The 22,138-nt window shown below is 32.4% G+C and overlaps 1 protein-coding gene across 1 annotated transcript in view; it reads right to left on the reverse strand.

The window, feature by feature from the left end:
• Positions 1–2,741: 2,741 nt before the first annotated feature.
• Positions 2,742–22,138, reverse strand: part of RpS8 (ribosomal protein S8) — a 39,737-nt gene continuing 20,340 nt past the window's right edge. Inside the window, exons 4-6 of the mRNA XM_085823108.1 lie at positions 15,537–15,740; positions 9,090–9,219; positions 2,742–2,894 (exon numbers count right to left, since the gene is read on the reverse strand). Coding sequence (XP_085679234.1) covers positions 2,785–2,894; positions 9,090–9,219; positions 15,537–15,740 — 444 coding nt within the window. The 3' untranslated portion in view covers positions 2,742–2,784. The remainder of the gene's footprint in view (positions 2,895–9,089; positions 9,220–15,536; positions 15,741–22,138) is intronic.

A 22,138-nucleotide genomic window follows, 5' to 3' on the forward strand; every position in this document is an offset into this window, starting at 1 on the left:
ATTCCACAAGTTCAGCGCATTGGATTGGCTGGTTTAGCGGCGAGTTGGGAGAAACCGCAGGTTACTGGATTCGAAGTAGTCGGTAAAACACGATGCAATTGGCGAAAAATTCTAAAATTTCAACAAAAATCACTAAAAACACTTGAAAAAGGAAAAAAATCGTAAAAAATGGATTACGATCGTAAAGACAAACGCATTTTCGTAAAAATTACGAAAATTTCGTACAAGTTGGCAGGTATGTCTTAATAAAAGATGACAAAACAGGTCCTAAAGAAGCCGAATGGTATTTTGTTCGATTTTTAATTGAACACAATTCCAAAGCAATGTTTCCGGATTCTGTCACAGCAAAAAAATTTCACTGCGGTCATACCACATCTGCCGCTATTGTGAAAACGCTTGCAGAAAGTACTGTTGCCGATATTACAAAATCAGTGTGCAAACTGTATCCATTGGTTATAACATATTACACTAAAGAAAAGGAAGTGATAATTACGTCATTGATTTCTATTTTAGAGTACACGAATGATACCGGAGAAAGTATTTTTAATTGTATAAATGATAATTTTAAAAGCAAAAGTTTAGAATGGAAAAATTGCTTATCATTTTCTTCAGATAATGCTAGTAATATTATTGGAAAGGTTAAAGGTGTAGCATCATTTATCAAAATGCGTCAACCAAGTATAATCATTCGAGGTTGTCCATGCCACCTCTTGCATATAGCTGCAAAAAAGGCTACCGAAAAATTCATTGGCTCAGAAATCGAAATGTTGTTAATAGATACATATATTTATATTTGGAGAAAAGTTCGAAACGGAAGCATAGCTTCAAAGTTGCTCAACAAATTTTGGGACAGAATGCAAAATCTCATAAAATTTTGAAATATTGCAGTACGAGATGGTTGTCTCTTTTAGAATCTATAACAAGGATTTTAAAAGTGGGATGCTGTGATAAATTTTTTTGGAGATCAACCAGATAACAGTGAGAATGCAGGAAAGAGATTGCAGAACATTAAAAAAAATGTTAGTCACCTACCACCAAATTGTACTTGTTATTTTTGAAAAATACTTTGCCTTTGTTTATAACAGTACATACTAATTTGCAACAACAAGCTCCTTATATACATAAATTCAGAAGAGAACTTGTTGAACTTTTAATGAATTTATTTGTTAGATTCACAAAACCATTAGTAATTTCTAAAGAAAATGAAGATTTTACTCTAACATCTCTTTCATTTCGAAAGTAAACAAAAAGAAAATGAAAATTTAGTGATTGGTGCAGAAACAAGACTATATTTAAAATGAATGAAAGTGAAGTAAAATCATTTTTCAATTCTCTGCAAGCTTTTTTTGTAACTGCATGTTCATATATAATAGATAAATTTCCACTAAGTGATCCATTTCTAAAACATGCTGAAGTTGCTGACATCAACTTGAGGACTGACGTTTCATTTTCTTCTTTTCTGTACTTGAATACTTTTCCATCCATTATTGATGAAAAATATCTTAAGTGGAAATTGAATTTTCCATGCATCAAGTAGATGATTTGAAAGAAATTGTGGATTTGCATATTGATATAGCATTGGGAGAAATTGCTAAATTAAAAAATATGAATGGGTGTATTAAATACAAAGTATTGCCTACTGTAATGCTTGCTTTCTTAATAATACCTCATTCAAATGCAGCTTGCGACAGAATTTTTTCTATTGTTAAAAAAAATCAGATTGAATTCCGACCAAATTTAGGTCTTAAAACTCTCGAAGCAGCTTTGAAAAAATAAGTATTCAAGCAAATGAAGAACTGTGTTATAAAAAAACATTCTCAAAATCAGAACTTAAGCTTGCTAAGCATGCCACATATAAATCTTTGCATTCGTAAATTATAAGTATTTTTTAAATACTGATATGTATTACCCTTGGTTATTTAAAATCTTATTTCCCTGCAGAAATCAAATCCAGAATAAAGATGTATGATTTATGGATTCTGATTAGTATGATTTAAAATAATTTCTTTTTTCATATAATAGTAGATTTAGTGATATACATGTGTGAGGAGTTAAATGAAAATTTCTAATTAAATGTGCATATACAAGTGCATATAATTTTTAATCATTCAGTTCTATATGTATATGGATTTTAAATGTAACAAAATTGATTACAATTATTAATTAAAATTAATGAATGGTTACTTACAAAATGCATTACACGCGCATTTTCAAAGTTGTGAAAATGTCGTTTGCGTGTTGACTACTGACAAGTTCTGCTGCAGGTTGGAGTCTATGCATATAGGTATGATTTTAGTAATTCGCATGTTTAATTTATTTCTATTAATACATCTTAAGAATTAATATATTAACTTCAAAAATTGAGTTCATTATATTAAAATGCTGATTTTATATAAATTTTTTTTGTAAAATTAGGATTAACTGCTGAAACGTGCGAGCCGGTGATGAAGTTCAATTTCTGGGGGGTCTGTGACTTTGTTCTCCCCACGTTGGTCTTCAAGGAGTTAAAGACAGCTTTGCATTAATTAATGCTTAATATTTTTATTTACAGAAGAGCCAATCAATTTTCATCCTTTAAATTAAGCAATGGTTTTTGTTTTTTTACACCATTACAAAGAAATTTATTATTTTGCATGTATCTAAACACAGTTTTTAATATTTTAGCAACATGTTGATATTTAAAATAAAGAGGGAAAAAAATAGCAAAACACTTATCAAGACATAAATGAAACTACATGACATTTAGTTTTTTCTTTTTATTCTGTTTACATAACTTTAGCAAGTTTATTTCCCTTTCTTTGCTTTTATTTTCCTCTGATAAAATTCCAACTCTTTGCCTTCTAAAATATAACCATCACATCGCCCACACTGTCCAGGTCTAGATGATATACATGCTGAAATTAAAGAGAAAAATAAGAAACTTACAAAAAAAAAAAAAAAAAAAAAAAAAACTCACATATGAGAACATGATTTAGCAGTAGTATTAAAATGAAAAATTGAACATTAGAAAGAAATGTTGAAGCCACACACAATGTTCCTACACATTATAAGATGGTATTCTTTAAATAATAATCTTAGAAATATTTCCATCTGAAAAATTTCTTTAAATAAAATGCAGAATTTAAATCAAAGATGATGGCCCTACTATCATTCAAAAAATTTCCACTTTAAAATACCATTCAATTTCAAATTCTCCATCATCTACTAATTATCTTTGAAACATTTATTAGAAATCAAAACAATGAACATTTTGACAGCATCAGAAAGATAATGAATGATAAATGTTACTGTTAAAATTTCAATAGCAGAAATAAATCAAATTTTACAGGCTTGCAATAAACTGACACCCAAAAACTACTTAAAAATGCCACTATACTTCTCCTGTTTTGGCAGTTTTATGCTTCCTGCATTTTATTTAGATTACAGTGATTATAATTAAATGTGACTGCAATCTTATAAAACAAGATGATTTTTTGACTTTTACTTTGAAAATGCATACTTGTTATAATTTTCTGAACATTGATTCCAGTAATAATACTAGTCGCTTTCAACATTGATATACATCAAGACACAATAACACGCCAAATAAATACTAATTCAGAAGTCAATACATGTCAGAGAAATTCTAGTTTGTGGTACAGCAATGCATGATTTGCTTGATGTCTTGGAAACAAATGCAGGTGATGATGAATAAGGCAAACTTGTATAACAGAAATAAAAAATACTAAACCAATTGTGTAACTCCTTGATCGAATGCATTCAAATTGGCATTTAATAAACAGGTACATACCATATCATACTTCCCAAGCTACAACACTAAAAAATCAAAATTTTCTCAGGGAGAAAAAGCTTTTCTAATAAAAATATACACAAAGCAAATATACTTTATAATAATGAATTAACTGTATTTTTCTGTTTTGCCAGCGCTAATCTTGCCAAGTATACTTTATTATTGGCGACAACATACAGTATACACATAAAAATATTTTAATGAATATTAGTTTATTTTTTTATTTAAGACAGAAACATTTTAATATGGTTTAAATTTAGTAAAATGACAATAAATTTGTAAAAAGACATTAATTCTTTTCTACATTTTCACCCCAAGGTTGTGTTCAGACGGCGGCGTAGTCATAAGGGCATAAAATACGGGAACTGTGTTCACACTTGCGAGAACGGGGTGTAAGTCATGGCCAATAAGAGAAGCTACATTTGCACGTGCGTGCATGTGCCTACAACTTTCCCGTGCTGTTCTCCTGCTCGATTGATTTCCTGCGTTTGCTCTGCTTGTTTTGTGACAGCGAAATCTTGTAGAACGCCACTTCTCTCTGATTGGTTGACACTTATCCCAAACTCGCCGTAAAGTTGAAAACTTTGAACCCTAAACAAGATTTCGTGACATTGCACAGACCGGTTGCCTTGGCAAATGGAGCTCGGTTTAACCTTTACGCCTCCGCCTGAACGAAGCTTAATTGACTTAATTACTGCGAATGGTCTAAGGGTATAAAATTTAACTATCTTTTGTAAAAAGATGTAATTGTATGCCAGTATTGAAAGAAACAATCGATCTGATAAGAAACTGCTACGACTTGGTTTGGAAATGAAGGGTAAAAGGTTACCAGCAAAGATATTCCGTTTGGCATCAGTTGTGTCTTTATTGGCGGCTTTAACATTTGCACCGGCAAAGCGGAAAAGTATCGAATTAACTTTAGATAGCAATGAATTACTGTTTGAAAGTTCAGTCACTAATTCTCAAGTACAAATAATACAAAAATACCTCCATGTGAAAAACATTATTATTATTTAAATGTTTTTTTAATAGAAAAATACATTTTTCATATGCTCATAAGCTCTGCAAGGTATACAGATGCTTCCCTGGCCACCATACTCTCTTGACCTGTCACAAATCGAACATGTGTGGGATGTGGTTTGACGCTATTTGCAGACTCTGCCCCTGCCTCATTCAGAAGACAAACTGTGGCAAATGGTTGAAAGGGAATGGAGAGCCATCCCCCAGGACACAATCTGCACTCTTATTGAATCTATGCATAGATGTGTTTCATCTTGCATTGCTGCCGCAGTGATCCTACATCCTACTGAGGCGACGCCGTTCTCGCTCTGTATTCTGACTATCATTTTGAAATAAAGATCACTTATTGCTGCTTGCTGTCTGCCTTTTTTCCAAATTTCATCACTTTCTGACCACTCCTTCTTGTTGCATTTTCAATGTCGAGCAGTGTATATACAAATAAAAATCTACAGAAATCAAAACTAAGCAAACCACGCACAATGAAAGCAAGAGGAAAAAAGGGTCTGCTCTCGCTGAAAATCAAATAGCTAAGTGAAAAAAAACCAAAAACAGAAAAGAATAAAAATAAACCTGCACTCTCAGTCTTTCCCATGACAGGCACTACCAGTACAGTGAGTTCAGTTCGAACACACCATACACTGAAGGCTTCACTATACGTAATATTAAGATAAAAATTAAAAGCAATACAGAATAGGCAGATTAGCACATGAACAACAAAATTATATAAAGATTTTTTCATTGATATTCTTTATATTTAAAAAAAATCAAAACATTTCTTTGAAAACAGAATAATCTCAATGTTTTATGATTTGCTGGTGTGGTGCTGCCATGTATTACTCATGAAAGAGATTAAAAGTAACCATTAATATAGTTTTATTGTGATAGTTATCAATTATTTTCAGTGTCTAAAGAGGGAATATTTTTGGTGTGTTCACATTGAACACACTGCACCAGAAAGGGTAAGCCTTTTCTTACCTTTCCCAAACCCACTTTATATCTACAGTACTGAAATCGTTTCCCCTATAATTTGAACATTATTTAAGCAAACTTTATAACTAGAAATCTAAAAGAAAGCATGCATCCTTATTTTTAACATTTTACATATACTGATCTTTATCAAAAACTATTAGCTATAAGTATTTTTCTTGTATTAAATAAAAATATTCAAAATACATCTATAACCAACAAACTGATAGTGTCAAATTAATACTGACTTCCACAGAGGCTTAACTAAGCAAACGGATAAGTAAACTTTTGCTCAGTAACCAGAATGCTTACTAAACATAAGAATACTCTTCCAAGAATTACTGTCAATAACTTACTTTAAAAATTTAACCAAGCATCAGTCAGAAATCTTTTCACCACGAAAATTCAGCCGAAAGATGGTGATTTAGTTACATCATTTGCTTGATCAGCCCACAGTGAAATTACTCAAAATATCAAAGATTACTTTATTCTTTTGTTAAAATATCATGTTTTAACCAGGGCTGTGGAGTCAGAGTTGGGCAGATTTTGGGGTAAAAGGAGTCAGAGCTGATATTTTTTTTAGTGATTAAACTGATTCATTTAGTTACTTCATTTAGTGACAAATCTCACTAGTAAATTTAGGTAAGCAGCAAGAACTCCCAAAATTGATGCCATTCTTCGGAAACGAACAACTTTTGAAGTACATATTTGATGATAAAGAGGTTGTTTGAATTAAGAACTTTTTTAGAAGATGTGTATAACCTATCGATAATGTTTCGCTAACAGAAAGACTGTGGACTGATCTTTCTGAATTGGAAACTCTTCTTTTATACCCTATATAGACACAAAAAAGCTGCAATCTGAAGCACTGACAGGAGGTGAGAATGGGATGGAGGGTTTATTGCAGAAGGAATCATTTCTTCAACGAAGCTAGACAATGAGATCTTGCTGGGTTGAATATATGGAGATCTGAAACACCAAATTTTCTTGGATGATGAACAAATTTAAAAAGCAAAGAAAGTCATCTATGAACTTTCATTGATAATGAAATTATTCTCAGAACAATTGGAGAATTCGAATCAAGACAGTCACACTGCAGACATTACAATTGAGTCTCTATCATCCTTTTCCAGTGATGAATTAGATTTTGAGAAATATTTTTGAATAATATTCAAAAGGCTAAGGCAAAGCAAATGAAAATAAAGAAACAAGAGCCTTTAGATGATATAAAAATGAAAAAATACAAACAAAATTTCTACACGACTCTTGAAGACACAGATAAATATGATTGGGCTTGCAAGACACCTCTTTTAGAACTTATTAAAATCTATTCTGAAAAGTTAAAAGAAGTAGCCCCAACAGTAATAGCTCTTCCTCCTACTCAAGTTACTTTCAAAATTTTTTAACCAAGCATCAGTCAAAGATTTATTCACCATAAAAATTCAGATGAAAGATGGTGATTTAGTTACATCACTTGCTTGATCTCGTCACACCCAAGCATACAGCTACATCTTGCTGGTACTATGTTCCATTCTGTATATAATGCCTGAAATGAGGTTGCTCTGTTTTTGGACCCATGGTTTCTGGGCCAGAACTGAAGAAAAACTACCAAACAATAGGCAGAAAAACAGATTTGGGTGGTGATTACTACTCGAATAAGCCATACAATCTAGAGAAAATGTGGTTGAATTAAAGATCTTGACGAACTGGTGTCATAGCCTGGCCTGTTTTCAAAGACAATTTAGAGAAATGGACAATAGAGCAGACAGAAAGTGGATTATCAGTATCAAGTTAGAATTTGCCTTCAAGCAAAGGTAATTGCTTGACAAATGGACATTACAAATATTTGTTACAGGTTTGTTGGTGTTTTAGGTTCATGAAGTGAAAGAAATTATTTGCCAGGACCAAAACAGTTGGACAAAAAGCTTCCCGTGTAATGGCTTGAAAACAATACAGCTTTTTGGGAAATTTAACAAAATTTGAATGGGGGCAAATAATTTATGAATGATGAAGGGGATGAAGTGTGTCACTTTCAACTGTTCTCCGAGTAGAATTTTGAAGAAAGAAGGGGGGGGGGGAAACTATTTCAGCGTTAACATCTAAGAAGAAAGACTTATTTTACTTGTGTTTTGGATAATTTATATGGATGAAGTGTCTGTCACTTTTGACTGTCCTCCAAGTAGAATTTTGGGGGAGAAAAAAAAAAAAAAAAAACACGCCACTATTTCAGCGTTAACATCTAAGAAGGAAGACTTATTTTACTTGTGTTTTGGGTGCCGCCAGTGGAGAAAAGTTACCCCTTTGATAATTTAAAAAGAAAAACAATTCTGAAGGGAAACTTCCCTAGAAGGAGCTATTAATTGCTCGAACAAAAAAGAGATGGATGTGTGAAGAAGTGATGTTTTGGCTGAAAGAAATTTATCGAAAAAGGAAAGGTGCTTTCTTTCAAACCTCGAAGACTCATTGTTCTGGATTCAGTGCAATCTCATTTAGCAGATACATTAAGAACTGAAGCAAAAAACTTAGCACTGATGTCTCACTGATATCAGGTGGGCTTACAAAAATTTTACAGCCGCTCAACAGAATTTTCAAGCATGAACTACGAAAGGAGCAGGAGAATGGATGCAAAGCAGACTCCATTACTTCACAAATTCTGTACAAACGAGAAAAGCTTCATACGAAGAGGCTGCCTTATGTGTGACAAAGCATGGCAATCACTGAAAAAGAAAGTGACGATACCGACATCGAAAGAAGTGATATAGAACATAATGATGAAATTGACTTTGATGAATTTGTAAAAATAAATGTAGTTTAATTATAAAATTCTAATTATCTACTTTACGTATTATTTTTCATAATATGGTAATTTATGGTGATAAACGAAGTTTACCGGACCCATAAAAATAATACCTATTAGAGTTCGTTTTAGGCAAGTTCAAGGTAAGATGTTTCTTCTTTATTTATTTATATATTACTGAATATATTTATGTTGTTATAAAACATTATCAATGAATGTTATAAAATGTTATAAAACATTATCAATGATGATTACATCAATATGGCAGGGAATTGCCGAATAAATGAATATTAAGTGCCATATTTTGAAACACCTTGCTGCAGTGTATATGGTTTAAATGATGACCTTTCATTTTTTTCAGTCAATTATCATGTATGCAGCATATACGCCAGGGCGAATTATCTACCCGAAATTACGGTACTTGGGAACTTTCATTAGATAGTTTGTGCACTTTCAGCAAATTAAAACAAGAAAAAATAGACTCATTTACACAAAACAAAGAAATGAATTACATACCTAAAATTCGTCCAGACATAAATTGATCTTCTAACATAGGATCTACTTTAGCTAATTTTTGCCTCTCTTTATATTTTTTCTCAGTTTTCTTGCTACGCTTCTTGTTTAAAATAGCTTCTTCCTGCTCAGTCTATAAATATAAATTTACTGTTAAAAAACTACATTTATATCATCACTGACAAAATGCCCAAATATTTATTGTGTAGTCTTCAAAAAATACATTACAATATTTCCATTGAAAAATCTGCACACACTAAACAGTTACACAAATTAATGCTCTTAATCTTGAACAAATCAACTACTTTGAACTTTATTCAACCACATGTTAAAAAAATATTTTGATGATTATTAAAAAAAGGTTATAAATTCATGCAAAATATTTTTAAGCAATTCTGCACAGTAACTATTGACATACCATGTACACAATAGATGCTACACTCATGTCCAAAATTATGTTTACATGCATAAATTCACGGATTTCTCAGAGACTATGACTTATAATTTAATGAATTTTCGTGGAATCATACATAACATAACATGATGACACATAAATGCAAAAGAAAAAATTGAAGATCACCTCATATGATATAAAATTGTAGCATGAAACAATAAAAATGGTAATAAAGTGTGACAAAGAGAGTTAAGAAAAAAAGGAATGATTCAGAAAAAGAATTAAGTCTTACGAATTTAATATGGAATATGATCTCCCCTGACTTGTACACACATATCACAACGTGTTTTAAGGCTGGAAATAACGTTGTTAACCACAGTTTGGGGAATTAATCTCCACTCTTCCAGCAATGCCGTCTTCAGAGCATTTACATCTCTAGGAGGAGGATGTATACGTGCAATTGCTCTTCCAAGGTAGTCCCATAAGTTCTCTATCGGGTTAAGGTCAGGAGAGTTTGGTGGCCAAGTATTCGCTTAATGTCTTCACTTTCAAGGAATTCATCAACGAGGTTTGCTCGATGTTGACGGGCATTATCATCCATAAATAAAAAGTCAGGTCCATATGCACCCCTGAAAAGCCTTACATAACGATCTAAGACCTCATCTCGATATATCTGGCCTGTCACAGATCCGCTGCTGAACATGTGTAGGGGTGTACGTCCATCGATCATCATTCCACCCCATACCATCACACCTCCACTACCAAAACGGTCACGTTCCACAATGTTCGAGGGATCATTTCGTGTTCCTGACTCCCTCCACATGTTAACACGTTTAGAATCACCAGTTAAACTAAACCGCGACTCATCAGTAAAGAGAACATGGGATCATTGATGTTCAGTCCAGTTTTGATGTTCTTTACACCAATTAAAGCGATCCCTCTTTTTCTGTGAAGAAAATAAAACACATACCCTTGGCTTTCTGGCATAAAGGCCTTTTTCATTAAGCCTTCTGTATATTGTTTGCCGTGATGCAACAGTTCCAGTGGCGGCTGCAAGCTCTGAACTTAACTGGCGAGCAGTAGCCTTTCTGTTACGACGGGCAGTTAATGCCAGATACCGATCTTCAGAAGCAGTTGCCATTCGTTTCCGACCTCGTCCAGGCCTCCTTACAACACTTCCATCATTTTGAAACTGTTTCCATAGCTTAGAGACTGTCTGTCTTGAAATATTCAGACATGTGGCTGTTTCCATGATTGACTGCTCTGCTTCTAAACGGCCGATAATTCGCCACTTTACAGATTCTTCCAAATGATACTTCGAAGCCATAACAAACTGCTTTGAGTCCCTACACACTGAAATCAAACGCTATGTTGCAGAAATTCACTCAAATATTCATTTTGCGCAAAGCGCTTGATTCACCCTTGGATGATGTAATGCCTAGATTTGCATATCACAAAACGTTTGATTACTTTTGATTGGATAATGCTAATTAGGCTTGGTTTTCACACATTCCCTGCAAATACGGATCACATTCATTCGATATTTCATTGAATATCATCATTTTTGGGTATGTAAAGATAATTTTGGACATGAGTGTATTTCGAATCAATAGTTCGAGCACTTAAAAGAAATCCGCTACTAGTAAAGATCCAGTTATTCACTTACCGACCCACAAAATGTGATGTGAACAGAGATTTATTTGTAAGGTCTCTAGTTCAAGTATTATGAGTGCTGGCCCCTGGATGAGACAACTTAAGAATCTTTATCAAGGTCAATCATCAAATCACTGACAACCTTGTATTCATCACTATTAAGAAGATTTATCATTTCCAGACCAGTCAGGGTTCATAGCCACATTTTAGTTAAAAAAATAAGCACCTGTCTAATTACATCATACACAACTGCATAACCTTAACAATTAGACTTGTAATTTAAAATATGAGAAATGAAGTACTTATTAACCCTTTGCAGCATGGTGGGTCAATATATGTCCCACCTAATTAATATTTATTTTCTCAGTTAGCAATTTCCGTTAGAAATTTTCTAATCTTTTAAAAATAATCTATTTTAGTTATTATTTTTCTCAGTAGATGTTACTACTATACCAGAGCTTAAGTTTATAAGCAAAAAATATTCAAAATAGGATCACAAGAGTGATATCCCTGTATCTCGCATTTTTCAATATTTTAAAAATTTTGGTATACAATTTATGATACGTATACTTTTTAATATTCAAAAGTACTTTATTTTCAAAAATCTTAATTGTATTTAATATATTATAACATTAATTTTGCAGTTGAAATAAGTGGGTTAAAATTTGTCCCACCACACACTTGAATTTCCGCTCAATAGATGGCAGCACTCACGATTATTTTTTTCTTTCTTTTTTGCATCTACTTTTTTCGTGATTGCGCGCACTTTTACATCCGTTGTATGCTCTGATGTGCTAAAATGTCTAGAAAAAAATTAACAACTCAGGAAGCTTTGGATCTTTTTGCTGAATTGCCATCCGATTGCGACTCAAATGCTTCAGATGTCAGTTCTGATTCAGATGAAATTGAAATACAGGAGAGAATAACTGAGGTTGAAGTTATTGCTGAAGAAGAAAGGGGAGTAGTTATAATTTGTTTCGCTTTTTAAAGACACAGACCCATCTATGCATGTGGCACTGTAAATATGGATCGGAAGTATCTACCCAAAAATTTAAAAGACAAATTTACATCAAGAGAATATAGACTTTTCAGTTAGTGATGATTCAATTTATTGCATAAAATGGAAGGATAAAAGATCCGTTTCTATCCTGTCTTCCTTGGAAAAGGCAACTGAAATGAAAGAAATTAATAGAAAGGAATGAGATGGGAAAGACAAAAAAAAAAAAGTACTGTGCCCAAACAGCATTATTTCATACAATAAGAATATGGGATATGTCGACTGATTGATCAACTGAAAGGACTATATGAAATAGACCGCAAAAGCAAGAAATGGTGGCACATTTTTTTTTTTTTTTGACTTTTTAGATGCGAGTATAGTAAACACATTTATTCAAGTTTGTTTGCAAACCTGATCATGATGTAAAAACAATGAAAGATTTTCTTCTCTCAGTTACAGAAGGTCTAATGGCACTTGCAGGCAAGAAAGAGCTGAAAAGAAAACTGAAATCCCCAGTTCAAATAAAAACTAAAAACCCGTTCGTACAACCAGAAAAGATACTAAAAAATGTAAGTAAAACGCCAAAGAGAATGAGCAGGAGAAGATGTGCATATTGCAGCATATCGAAAGAAGAACGACGAACATTTTGGATGTGTGAAACATGTGAAGTGCCTCTATGCTTACGAAAGAATGAAACAACATTTTTTTCAAAGTTTCATGAAAAATGACTTTTTCAATTTTAGTCATATATAAATGTTTTTGAATCAAGTGCCAATTTTAATATTTTATTTAGTATCATATGTACGAGTATCAAATTTTAATCTTAAAATAATATTCAAGAAAATATTTCCTTTTGTTCCTAAAATTTAAAAATATTAAATATATACTATATGCAAAATGTGCATATGCAAAATTTTACAAGTCATGCATATATGCAATAAGTACAAAATGCATTTTAGTGTGTTTATTATGAATATTTTAGAATGCATTTTAGTGTGTTTATTATGAATATTTTAGAATGCATTTTAGTGTGTTTATTATGAATATTTTAGAATGCACGCTTTATTTTGTTTATTCATTCCACATATATTTTTTTTCCTGCTATACACCAATATGCTATAAGACATGTGCTAGTTGCATGGTGGGACAAACGGTATCCCACCTTCTACCGTAAAAAATAAAAGCGCAGAATTTTTTTCAAGCCTTAAAGGCACTTAAGTAAGTCCATCTGACTTATTCTAAGGCATTTTTTTTAAGATTAAAATATATTTTAAATATGTGTGTCGCAAAGGGTTAAGAGAGAATAAGCATTACCTCAACCATGGAAAATAATTACTTTTTTTTTTAAATTTTAAATAATAGTTCAATTTACAGAACTAGTTTACAATGAGAGAAAAAAAACTATGAAGAACTAAACCATATTACAAGATTTAATGATGAAATTTCAGTTCAAAATAGAGAAAATAAATAATAAGGCATATTTATTATATTCGCTTGGAACCTAATAATAAATCAAATCTATTTTTCCACTCAATATTGATATTTAAATAATTTAAATCTGAATATTTTCTAAATTTTCATTGTATATCAGTTTTCTCTTAACAGATATTGCAAGCAAAGTAATTTAAGTAAAAAAGAGGAACATTTATGATATCAGAAGACAGAAATTTTCTTCATGCAGTCATCTTTTAACAGTAAAAGCTTAACTAACCTGCATACTTGAAAACTGGCGAATATTCGGACAGTCGAGCATAACTTGAAGGAGCGGAAGGGGGGGAATGACTGTAGCCGCTCTTTAGATTTTTCCGCTAAATAAATGCTTTTGACATTTCAATATGTGCATCATATAAAAATAAACCAACGAAACTAAAAAATATTCTGCTTAGCAAGCACAGTAAAACTCTTTTAAGTGTTCATAAAACAAATCTCGGACTGAACATCAAAATTAATTATCTCTGCAAAATATCGTTATTGCGCAATACGTGCGCCGTAATTCTTCCCTACGTGATATTACGCAATCGGAATCAACAACTGCTGGTATTGGGAGAATAACGAACTAAATAACTGGGGAGTTTTTCATTCTAATTTTCAACAGACGGCGTTAAATTTTCGGAATAGAATCATTCTTCGCTTGGGTTGGTAGACTGCAGAACTTTTAGTCCTATTCAATCCAGATTAGAAAGTGAACAAAAGGGGAAAAAAAGGTCCGTTGCTTGTTTTGCATCGAACTGTTAAAGTTTCAATATTCAAGATTTTGCAGAGAAAGGGAAGACCTCCCAACCTTCGTATTACATAATGTATTGGCCAAAAAAAATAAAATTATTTTGACTATTCGATTACTTTCCCTTTATTTAAGCCATTCCGAATATTATTCCTTAGAAAGCTAATCTGTGTTAAAACACAACCATTTTTGGAAGTTTACTATACTTCAGCAGTTACTGCAACTATGTTATTATAAATATGCTCATATAAGCATAACGATCTTAATAAACACTAATATGAACTGACCAAGCAGAACGAGAATGCAAATTTTTAAGATCTTGATAAAAATTCAAATGTGTGTAGTATTTGGGTGGGAGTAAAAGAATGCCGAATGTAGCGGAATTTTCTACTGCTTTCGCAATTCTTTGACCAATAGAACGACGGGCACCTGTCTGTACTCTTCGTGCACACCAAAGGTTATGTTAATACAGAGAAAGGGGGAAAAGCTATTTCCGGGAGTATGACTCACCATCTGACATTCCATATTAGGAAAAAAAGTTGTTTATTAAGTTTCGGCTTTGGTACGGGGAAAAATCGTGCGTTCATTAAAAAAAAAAGCACTAAAAGCAAAAAAATAAGCACTAAAAACAAAAAAATAAGGGCTTTAAAGAAAAAGTAAGCACCTATAAGGGCCTTTATATTTTATTTTCAAATATAAGGACTTATAAGCACGAACCCTGATCAGTGAACTCACAAATTTTTTTATCATTCCCTAACAAAATATGTTAGGAAACCAGGGCGGCAGGAAATTATGCTCTTGCTAGGCTCCAAAGAAGTTTGTCAAGAAACACAAAATTAAGAGTGAAGTCTAAATGGACACGGAGTGGCAGAATTGTTTTTTAATTACAATTTTCATGAAATTTTAGGATACTCGAAACACCATTTTAAACTGGCAGAATTTACCTCCCTTAAAATTTAAATAAGTTACACATAATGGCAGAATTTACCTCCCTTAAAATTTAAATAAGTTACACATAATCTGGATTCTGAAAAATTCTATGAATTTTCATATACTTTGTATCTGTGAAATAAAGCAGATGATAAACTCTACTCCTCATACAAGCAATGTAACAAAATTGTAAACATAAAAAAATGAATTTTGTTAACAGAGTAAGTAGCAATAGCAAATAACTTAAATACTTACAAGCTTGGCTCCTTTTTTCCTTCCTAAAGGCAGGGCATAATGGGCTTCATACCACTGACGGAAAGGTGTAGCATCAATCAGAACAATTCCATTCTTTACCAATGTTTTTGTACGCACTAATTCATTGTTGCTGGCATTGTATACTGTGTCAACAATACGCGTTCTGCGAGTACATTCTAAAAGTGAAAAAATTGCTATGCAAAAACAAGTACTTAAAAATCAAATATCACTACTATGTACACAGAAATATAATGCATTTATTTACTTATTTTTGTCAACAAAAAAAAAAAAAGCATTCAGATAGTTGTTTCAAACACTGGATTGTTGCATTTGAAATGGCTCAAAAGGTCAATGGCTTCTTCACGAAACTAAAAAGAGAAACACTAGTCAAAATAGGACCCTCAGCATCCAAGTATCTTTGCAAACATTATGGGAAACTTAAATAAGCCCGTGGCCATGATCTCAATAGTTCGTCGAGTGTCTCCAGTGATGCTGGAAGTTCCATCTAAAAAAACAGTTACCAGTGAAAAAGATAATTTGTTAGGGGCAGACCTGGTAAATATAGTACGTGGAGAAGAGTTTTGCAACCCAATTTATAAAACATTCACTAAGATTTTTTTGGTTATGCATGAGGACAAATGCTGTCAAGCAACACACTTGTTAACAAAAAGCTCGCGGCTTTAAACGAAACTGATTTGTTTCTTGCAGTTATGCTTAATAAAAATCTAAATCTTGTGCTTTTATTTTACCAGAGAAAAATAATACAAACGATGCTAGCAATACATTAACACATAGTAGCACCTTTCACAGATCTAGAGATGACTTTGGGAAGGTCCCAGGCACTTCTTTTCATTCGAGAACTGAGGGATCTGTGATGAATCATGTGCCAAATCCACTTTTCAATACTCATAACAATACATAGTTGCTAAATTTGAAGATGAAAAGGTAAACAGTTTTTTGACTGAGTAATCGTACCATTTCAAAAGAACTATAAAAAACTGGTTTAAATTTCCTTTATAGCATACAATTCTGATGTAAAATCTTTTAATATTCAATTAGATACTCAAAATTTTATGTTCTTAAGTTAATTTCATTTTGTAACTTTCTTATACTTTTAAAATGAGAAAAATCTAAATAGAAATAAAAAAATAATATTATGACTGAATCCTAAACAACTTGAAAATTAATCATAAATAAATTATTACATCATTTGTACATTATTACAACTAATATAATGTAAAAAATTTTTGTCATCTCAGAGTACATAAGGAGAAGTCTAGTTCTGCCAACTATTGGCAAGGTACCCTCAGTAGGAGCGCCAGTATATATAATATACCAGTATTAAAAACGTATACATAATCTTTTAACTATCAGTTTTGATTGAAATGCACTAAATAGTAAATATAAAAGGTTCAGCACCTGTACATCATATATCTGAATACTAAATTTTTTCCTACCTGCAAATGGAATTTATGAATATTCAGACATGATACCTTTGAAAGAAGTATATTAATTTCATAACTGCCAAACATCCGGACCTCAAAACCACAAACTTATGAAAGCGCATAATACGTTTACGCATGCACGTTTGATGCACGCGTCCGCTACGAATGTACGTAAATCCAGTAATGTGTTTACCCATGCGCGCTTCTGATAGTGAAGAAAGTGACAGAGAGGTTGAAAACAAAAAAATTTTGATTGACAAGTTAGTCGGTATTCTCGACACAGCAATTACAGGACTTAAACAGTGGAACTTTGTAACTGAACAAGAAATTAAGTCTAATCATTATTTCCTATCTTGTTCATTTGCGGTTTTGCAGCTGAAGATGATGGTTCGGTAAAACCATCGAAACTAGTCATGTGAAAATTTTGTAAATGTAACGCTGATTTTTGTTGTTTGACTTCTGAATTAATATTTATTCGGCATGTTATTGTGTCTTAATCATATCTTGACTTTTTACTGTTCCCCAATTTTATTCAACTCAAATCTGATCAAAAACCTTAGAGTCGCATTTCAAGAATTCTGTTAAATTGCAAATATACCTTATTTCGGTCCATCATAAGGGATACACGTCAACAATTGTCCAAAATCGAACACGAACTCTATAAGCTTCATCTGGAACTCGCTAAATCATATCCAAAATTGACTGCCCTTGAACAAAAGTCTTTGTCTAGAACGGAGAATGCAGTTAACCGTCATAAAAATAGCCTTGCAGTTAAATTCGAAAAACTTCTTTTACAGTCTTCCAGTTCAAGTAGTTCAAAAAATCTTCCCATTGTAAACATCAAGCCAATAGTTAATATTTCTAATGTTAGTCTTTCAGAAGAACAAGAGAGAATTCTAAAATATAATTTTAACTTCTTACAAACCTGTGAACCTCGATTCCAAAGATTTTGGCTCCTATCAAAAAAGCTTTAAAGTTCAGTAAAGTTTCAGATTCACAGAAAGAAATGATTAGGCATCTTATCGCTCATAATGTGAAATTCAATAATAAATCTTTGAAACCAAATCTAACTGCGAGAGAAAGAGCTACAATACACGAAATTCATTCTAACCCGGATATTATCATTTCAAAGGCCGACAAAGGTGGCCAGATAGTCGTCATGGAAGCGAAGCAACTTAAAACAACTTACATTGAAAGATATGTTTAATAAAGTAAACAAATAAATATTAAGCTTTTTTTTGTAAATTCTGATACCCTTTAAATCATAATTGATCTTTATTTCATAAATTAGTTTCATATTTTTAATTGTATAATTTCTGCCAGATTTAATTTACCAGATATAAATTGATAATCCATAATCTGGAAAAACCCCCAATTCATAATGGCCGAAGTCCCGGAGTCCGGATTTTGTCCTGTCTTGAGCATTCATACAGTAGTGCTGTCATTTAGAATCAAAAGAAAACAGTAGAAACTTATGATTACAGCATTCGGTGTAGAAAAATTAGCATTTTTTGGGAGGTTAAAACATCCGAGGGTTAACTCAAAACTACCTATTAATCAAAATAAACCCTCACAAACTTACCAATTGTATAAGATCATCACTGAAGTGTCAATAATTACTTGTCTACAGTTCATGTTTCCAACAGTGTTTGAAATTAACAATTTTAAATGCATCAACTCAATAAGTATCAAAGAAAAATACGTAATAAAAACATGAAATGTTTAAATGAATTACACCTGATGGCAGTATATATCAGATTAAAATTTAGACATTTTTATTTTGTTTTAAACAAAAATTAATCTCTGTCTGTGTAAATTCAAAGTGTTTCAGCAAATCAGTTGCAGACTTTCAAGAAAGGACACTTAGATGATGGGAAAGACAGCAATGAATGGTCGGAAACGCCTTCCTGGCATGGTAAAGACGACACAAAACACAAGAAATGCTGGACACAAAAAACAGGGTTAAAAAATATTTTAACTCAGTGAAGCTAAAATTTTGAGAATTTTTTTTAATACATTAACAGCCTTTATGTGCGAAACACAAGAAAGGTAGGCCACAAATAGGGTTCAGGCATGAAAGTTTTCCGCGTTTTTGAACGTCGCCTGGGCTGTTTCTGAGATCGGTGTAGAACCGTTGAGAAATCGTGACCGGCTAATGTTTTTTTTTTTTTTGGGGGGGGGGGGCTGGTAAACGGAGGACATGCTTTTCCCTAAAACTTTTAAATCAGGATCGAGTGAGACAGACAAAATAGTTATTTTTAAGTTCCTTTAACTATATGTTATGTTATTTTGTAACTATATTATCTCACATGACTACTTTTTCTGGTGTTATATAAAGTACTGTTTATTGAACTAAAAGTGAAGATAATTGAAAGCTATAGTAACAGTTACATATATATACATTATCTCTAAAACTAGTCATTGCCTGGAAATGGGCTCTAACATAAATATGTATATTAGTGTGTTGTAATGTTGTGTACAGTATTCATGTATCAACTGTTAAATTAAGTTACATAAAGAGCATCTTAAAGAAGGTTAATTCATTACGATCTCCTGGTGATTTACCGGTTTTTTTTACAAGTGGAAGATAAAATTAATAGCAAAATAGTAAGTACAAGTATTATTTTAGTTTTAATTATATGTATATGTTTAATACTTTTCATATTAAAAGGTTGATATTTTATTAAAATGTGTTTTCTTGAGGTCACGCGTGTGCATTTAGTTTTTGTGTCCGCGCATTGTTCAGCTTTGTTTTTTGCTAACTTGCACTTTCATGCCTGTAATAATGTTCTTTATGCTTAGTGCAGCAGAAACTAAAGAGATGGTCAGCATCAAAGGTTTAAATATTATGACCCTGACCTTGATGCAGAAATCTGGCATACCTTTCATGTGATGATGTCAATGTCCAGAATGGTAATTTTAAACACCTTCTTTAATGATGATAGTCGTCTGTTTTTGTGCTTATTTGTTGGTTTCTTCTGTACTAAACATAATAAAACATGTTTTGTCACATTGTGTCCTTCCTTTTTAGTGTTGTCACTACCACGCCAAGGTGTTTCTGACAATGCATTGCTATGCGATTTTCTATAGTCTAGGTATACTCAGTGGCGTAGCTAGAACTCTTGGGCCCCTGTGCAAAAATTTTCATGCCCCCCAATAAATGTACTGTGCTTAACCTTCACTAAACATATTTGGCTATGCATCTTGAGCTTGGCGACTAACCACAAATTGTTCTGTTAAATATATTGCTTTTATTGTGCACCGAGACAATTAAGCCTGAATTGTATTAGTTATTTACTATACTTATGTCTATTTCTTGCACATTGCTTAATGCTTATTAGAGTTCTGAATAAAATTCCTACATATACTTAAGCCTTATTGAGGGACTAGATATTTTACCACCTGATACAGTCTGTGTGGATCCTAAATTCTGCGATCTGTAATCATCGCCAAGCGTAATGTCAACATAAAAGGTTACCATACCAATTACTAAAAAAAAAAAAAAAAAAAACTGTTTAGGCATCGTTACATAAGTCATTACTCAAGTCGTCATATTTTGATAAGCATGCAGTGATGAAAAGAAAGTATAATAATTCATTTGTCAGGTTGACATCAGATCAATGATGTACCCAGGCATGAAAGTGCAAGTTGGCAAAAAAAGCTTAACACGCGGACACAAAAACTAAATGCGCACACGCAACCTTAAAAAAACACATTTTGATAAAATACCAACCTTTTAATATAAAAAGTATTAAACATATACATATGATTAAACTAAAATACTTGTACTTTTTTGCTATTAATTTTATTTTCCACTTGTTAAAAAAAAAAAAAAAAAAACAGTAAATCGCCAGGAGATAGTAATGAATTAACCTTCTTTAAGATGCTCTTTATGTAACTTTACATTTGATACATGAATACTGTACACAACATTACAACACACTAATATACATATTTATGTTATATATTACTGCCCATTTCCAGGCAATGACAAGTTTTAGAGATAATATATATATATATATATATATATAACTGTTACTATAGCTTTCAATTATCTTCACTCTTAGTTCAATAAACAGTACTTTATATAACACCAGAAAAAGTAGTCATATGAGATAATATAGTTACAAAATAACATAACATATAGTTAAAGGAGGAATTTAAAAAATAACTATTTTGTCTGTCTCACTCGATCCTGATTAAAAAGTTTTAGGTACAAAGCTTTTTCTTTTTTTGCTACTTTTGCAGCCAACTTTTCTAATTTCCGTTTGCAAGCTTGTTTTAATTTCTTTTCAGCAGCTTTTATACAATCCATTCATACTTTTTTTATTTTCTTCCTTATTTTCTGCAATGTTAAATTGCTTTTTTTTTTTTTTTTTAAGATTCTCGCTCCTCCTTTTTTTATCTCTAGCTCTTCTTTTCACAGTTTATGAGCATTCCTTAAATTATTACATAGAGTACTGGAGAATGCAAGTGGTTATCCATATGTCCGACAGATGGCGCCAGCACCGATCGTCAACTCTCATTTGACGGTTGCTTGCTCTTCTTTGATTCGATATTCGTACGCATGTTGTTCCACCTTTCCACATAAGCCCCACCTACTTCGCCTTGATGTACAGTTTTTTTACAAAGAAAAGAGGGAGAAAGCGTATCCTCCGTTTAGCCCCACCACATTTTTCAGTCATGATTTCTCAACGGTTCTACATTGATCTCAGAAACAGCCCAGGTGACCTTCAAAAAAGCGGGAAAACTTTCATGCCTGTGTACCTATGTGGAATGTTTTGGTTTAAGATGTGCCAAAAAGCAGATACCCAGCAAGAGAGTCAAATTACTGATTGTACAAATTTATGCTAAAATGTTTTTTTCTTTTAGTGTCGAAGTGAAATTAGGAATGAGAACTTTCCAGATGTTTTATTATGCGCAGAGGGGGAAATGAAATGTGCATGCGTAAAGCCTAGGAGGAGAAAAATTTTGATCGGCTTGAGGTCCGGATTTTAGATCATTCAGGATAATGGACGTTCTGTGTACTGTATATAAATATGGCAGTACAATATAATAAGCACTGATATTAAAATTCTTAAGTTTTGCCCCAACAAGAATCCAAATATTTCGATATAAAGCAGATAGAAATTATTTGTACATGTTTCACGTAATGGC

Source organism: Stegodyphus dumicola, chromosome 9 (assembly GCF_044657685.1).
Source record: "Stegodyphus dumicola isolate Sdum_Otavi_A_Nest chromosome 9, ASM4465768v1".
In the NCBI taxonomy this organism is placed as follows: Eukaryota; Metazoa; Arthropoda; class Arachnida; order Araneae; family Eresidae; genus Stegodyphus; species Stegodyphus dumicola.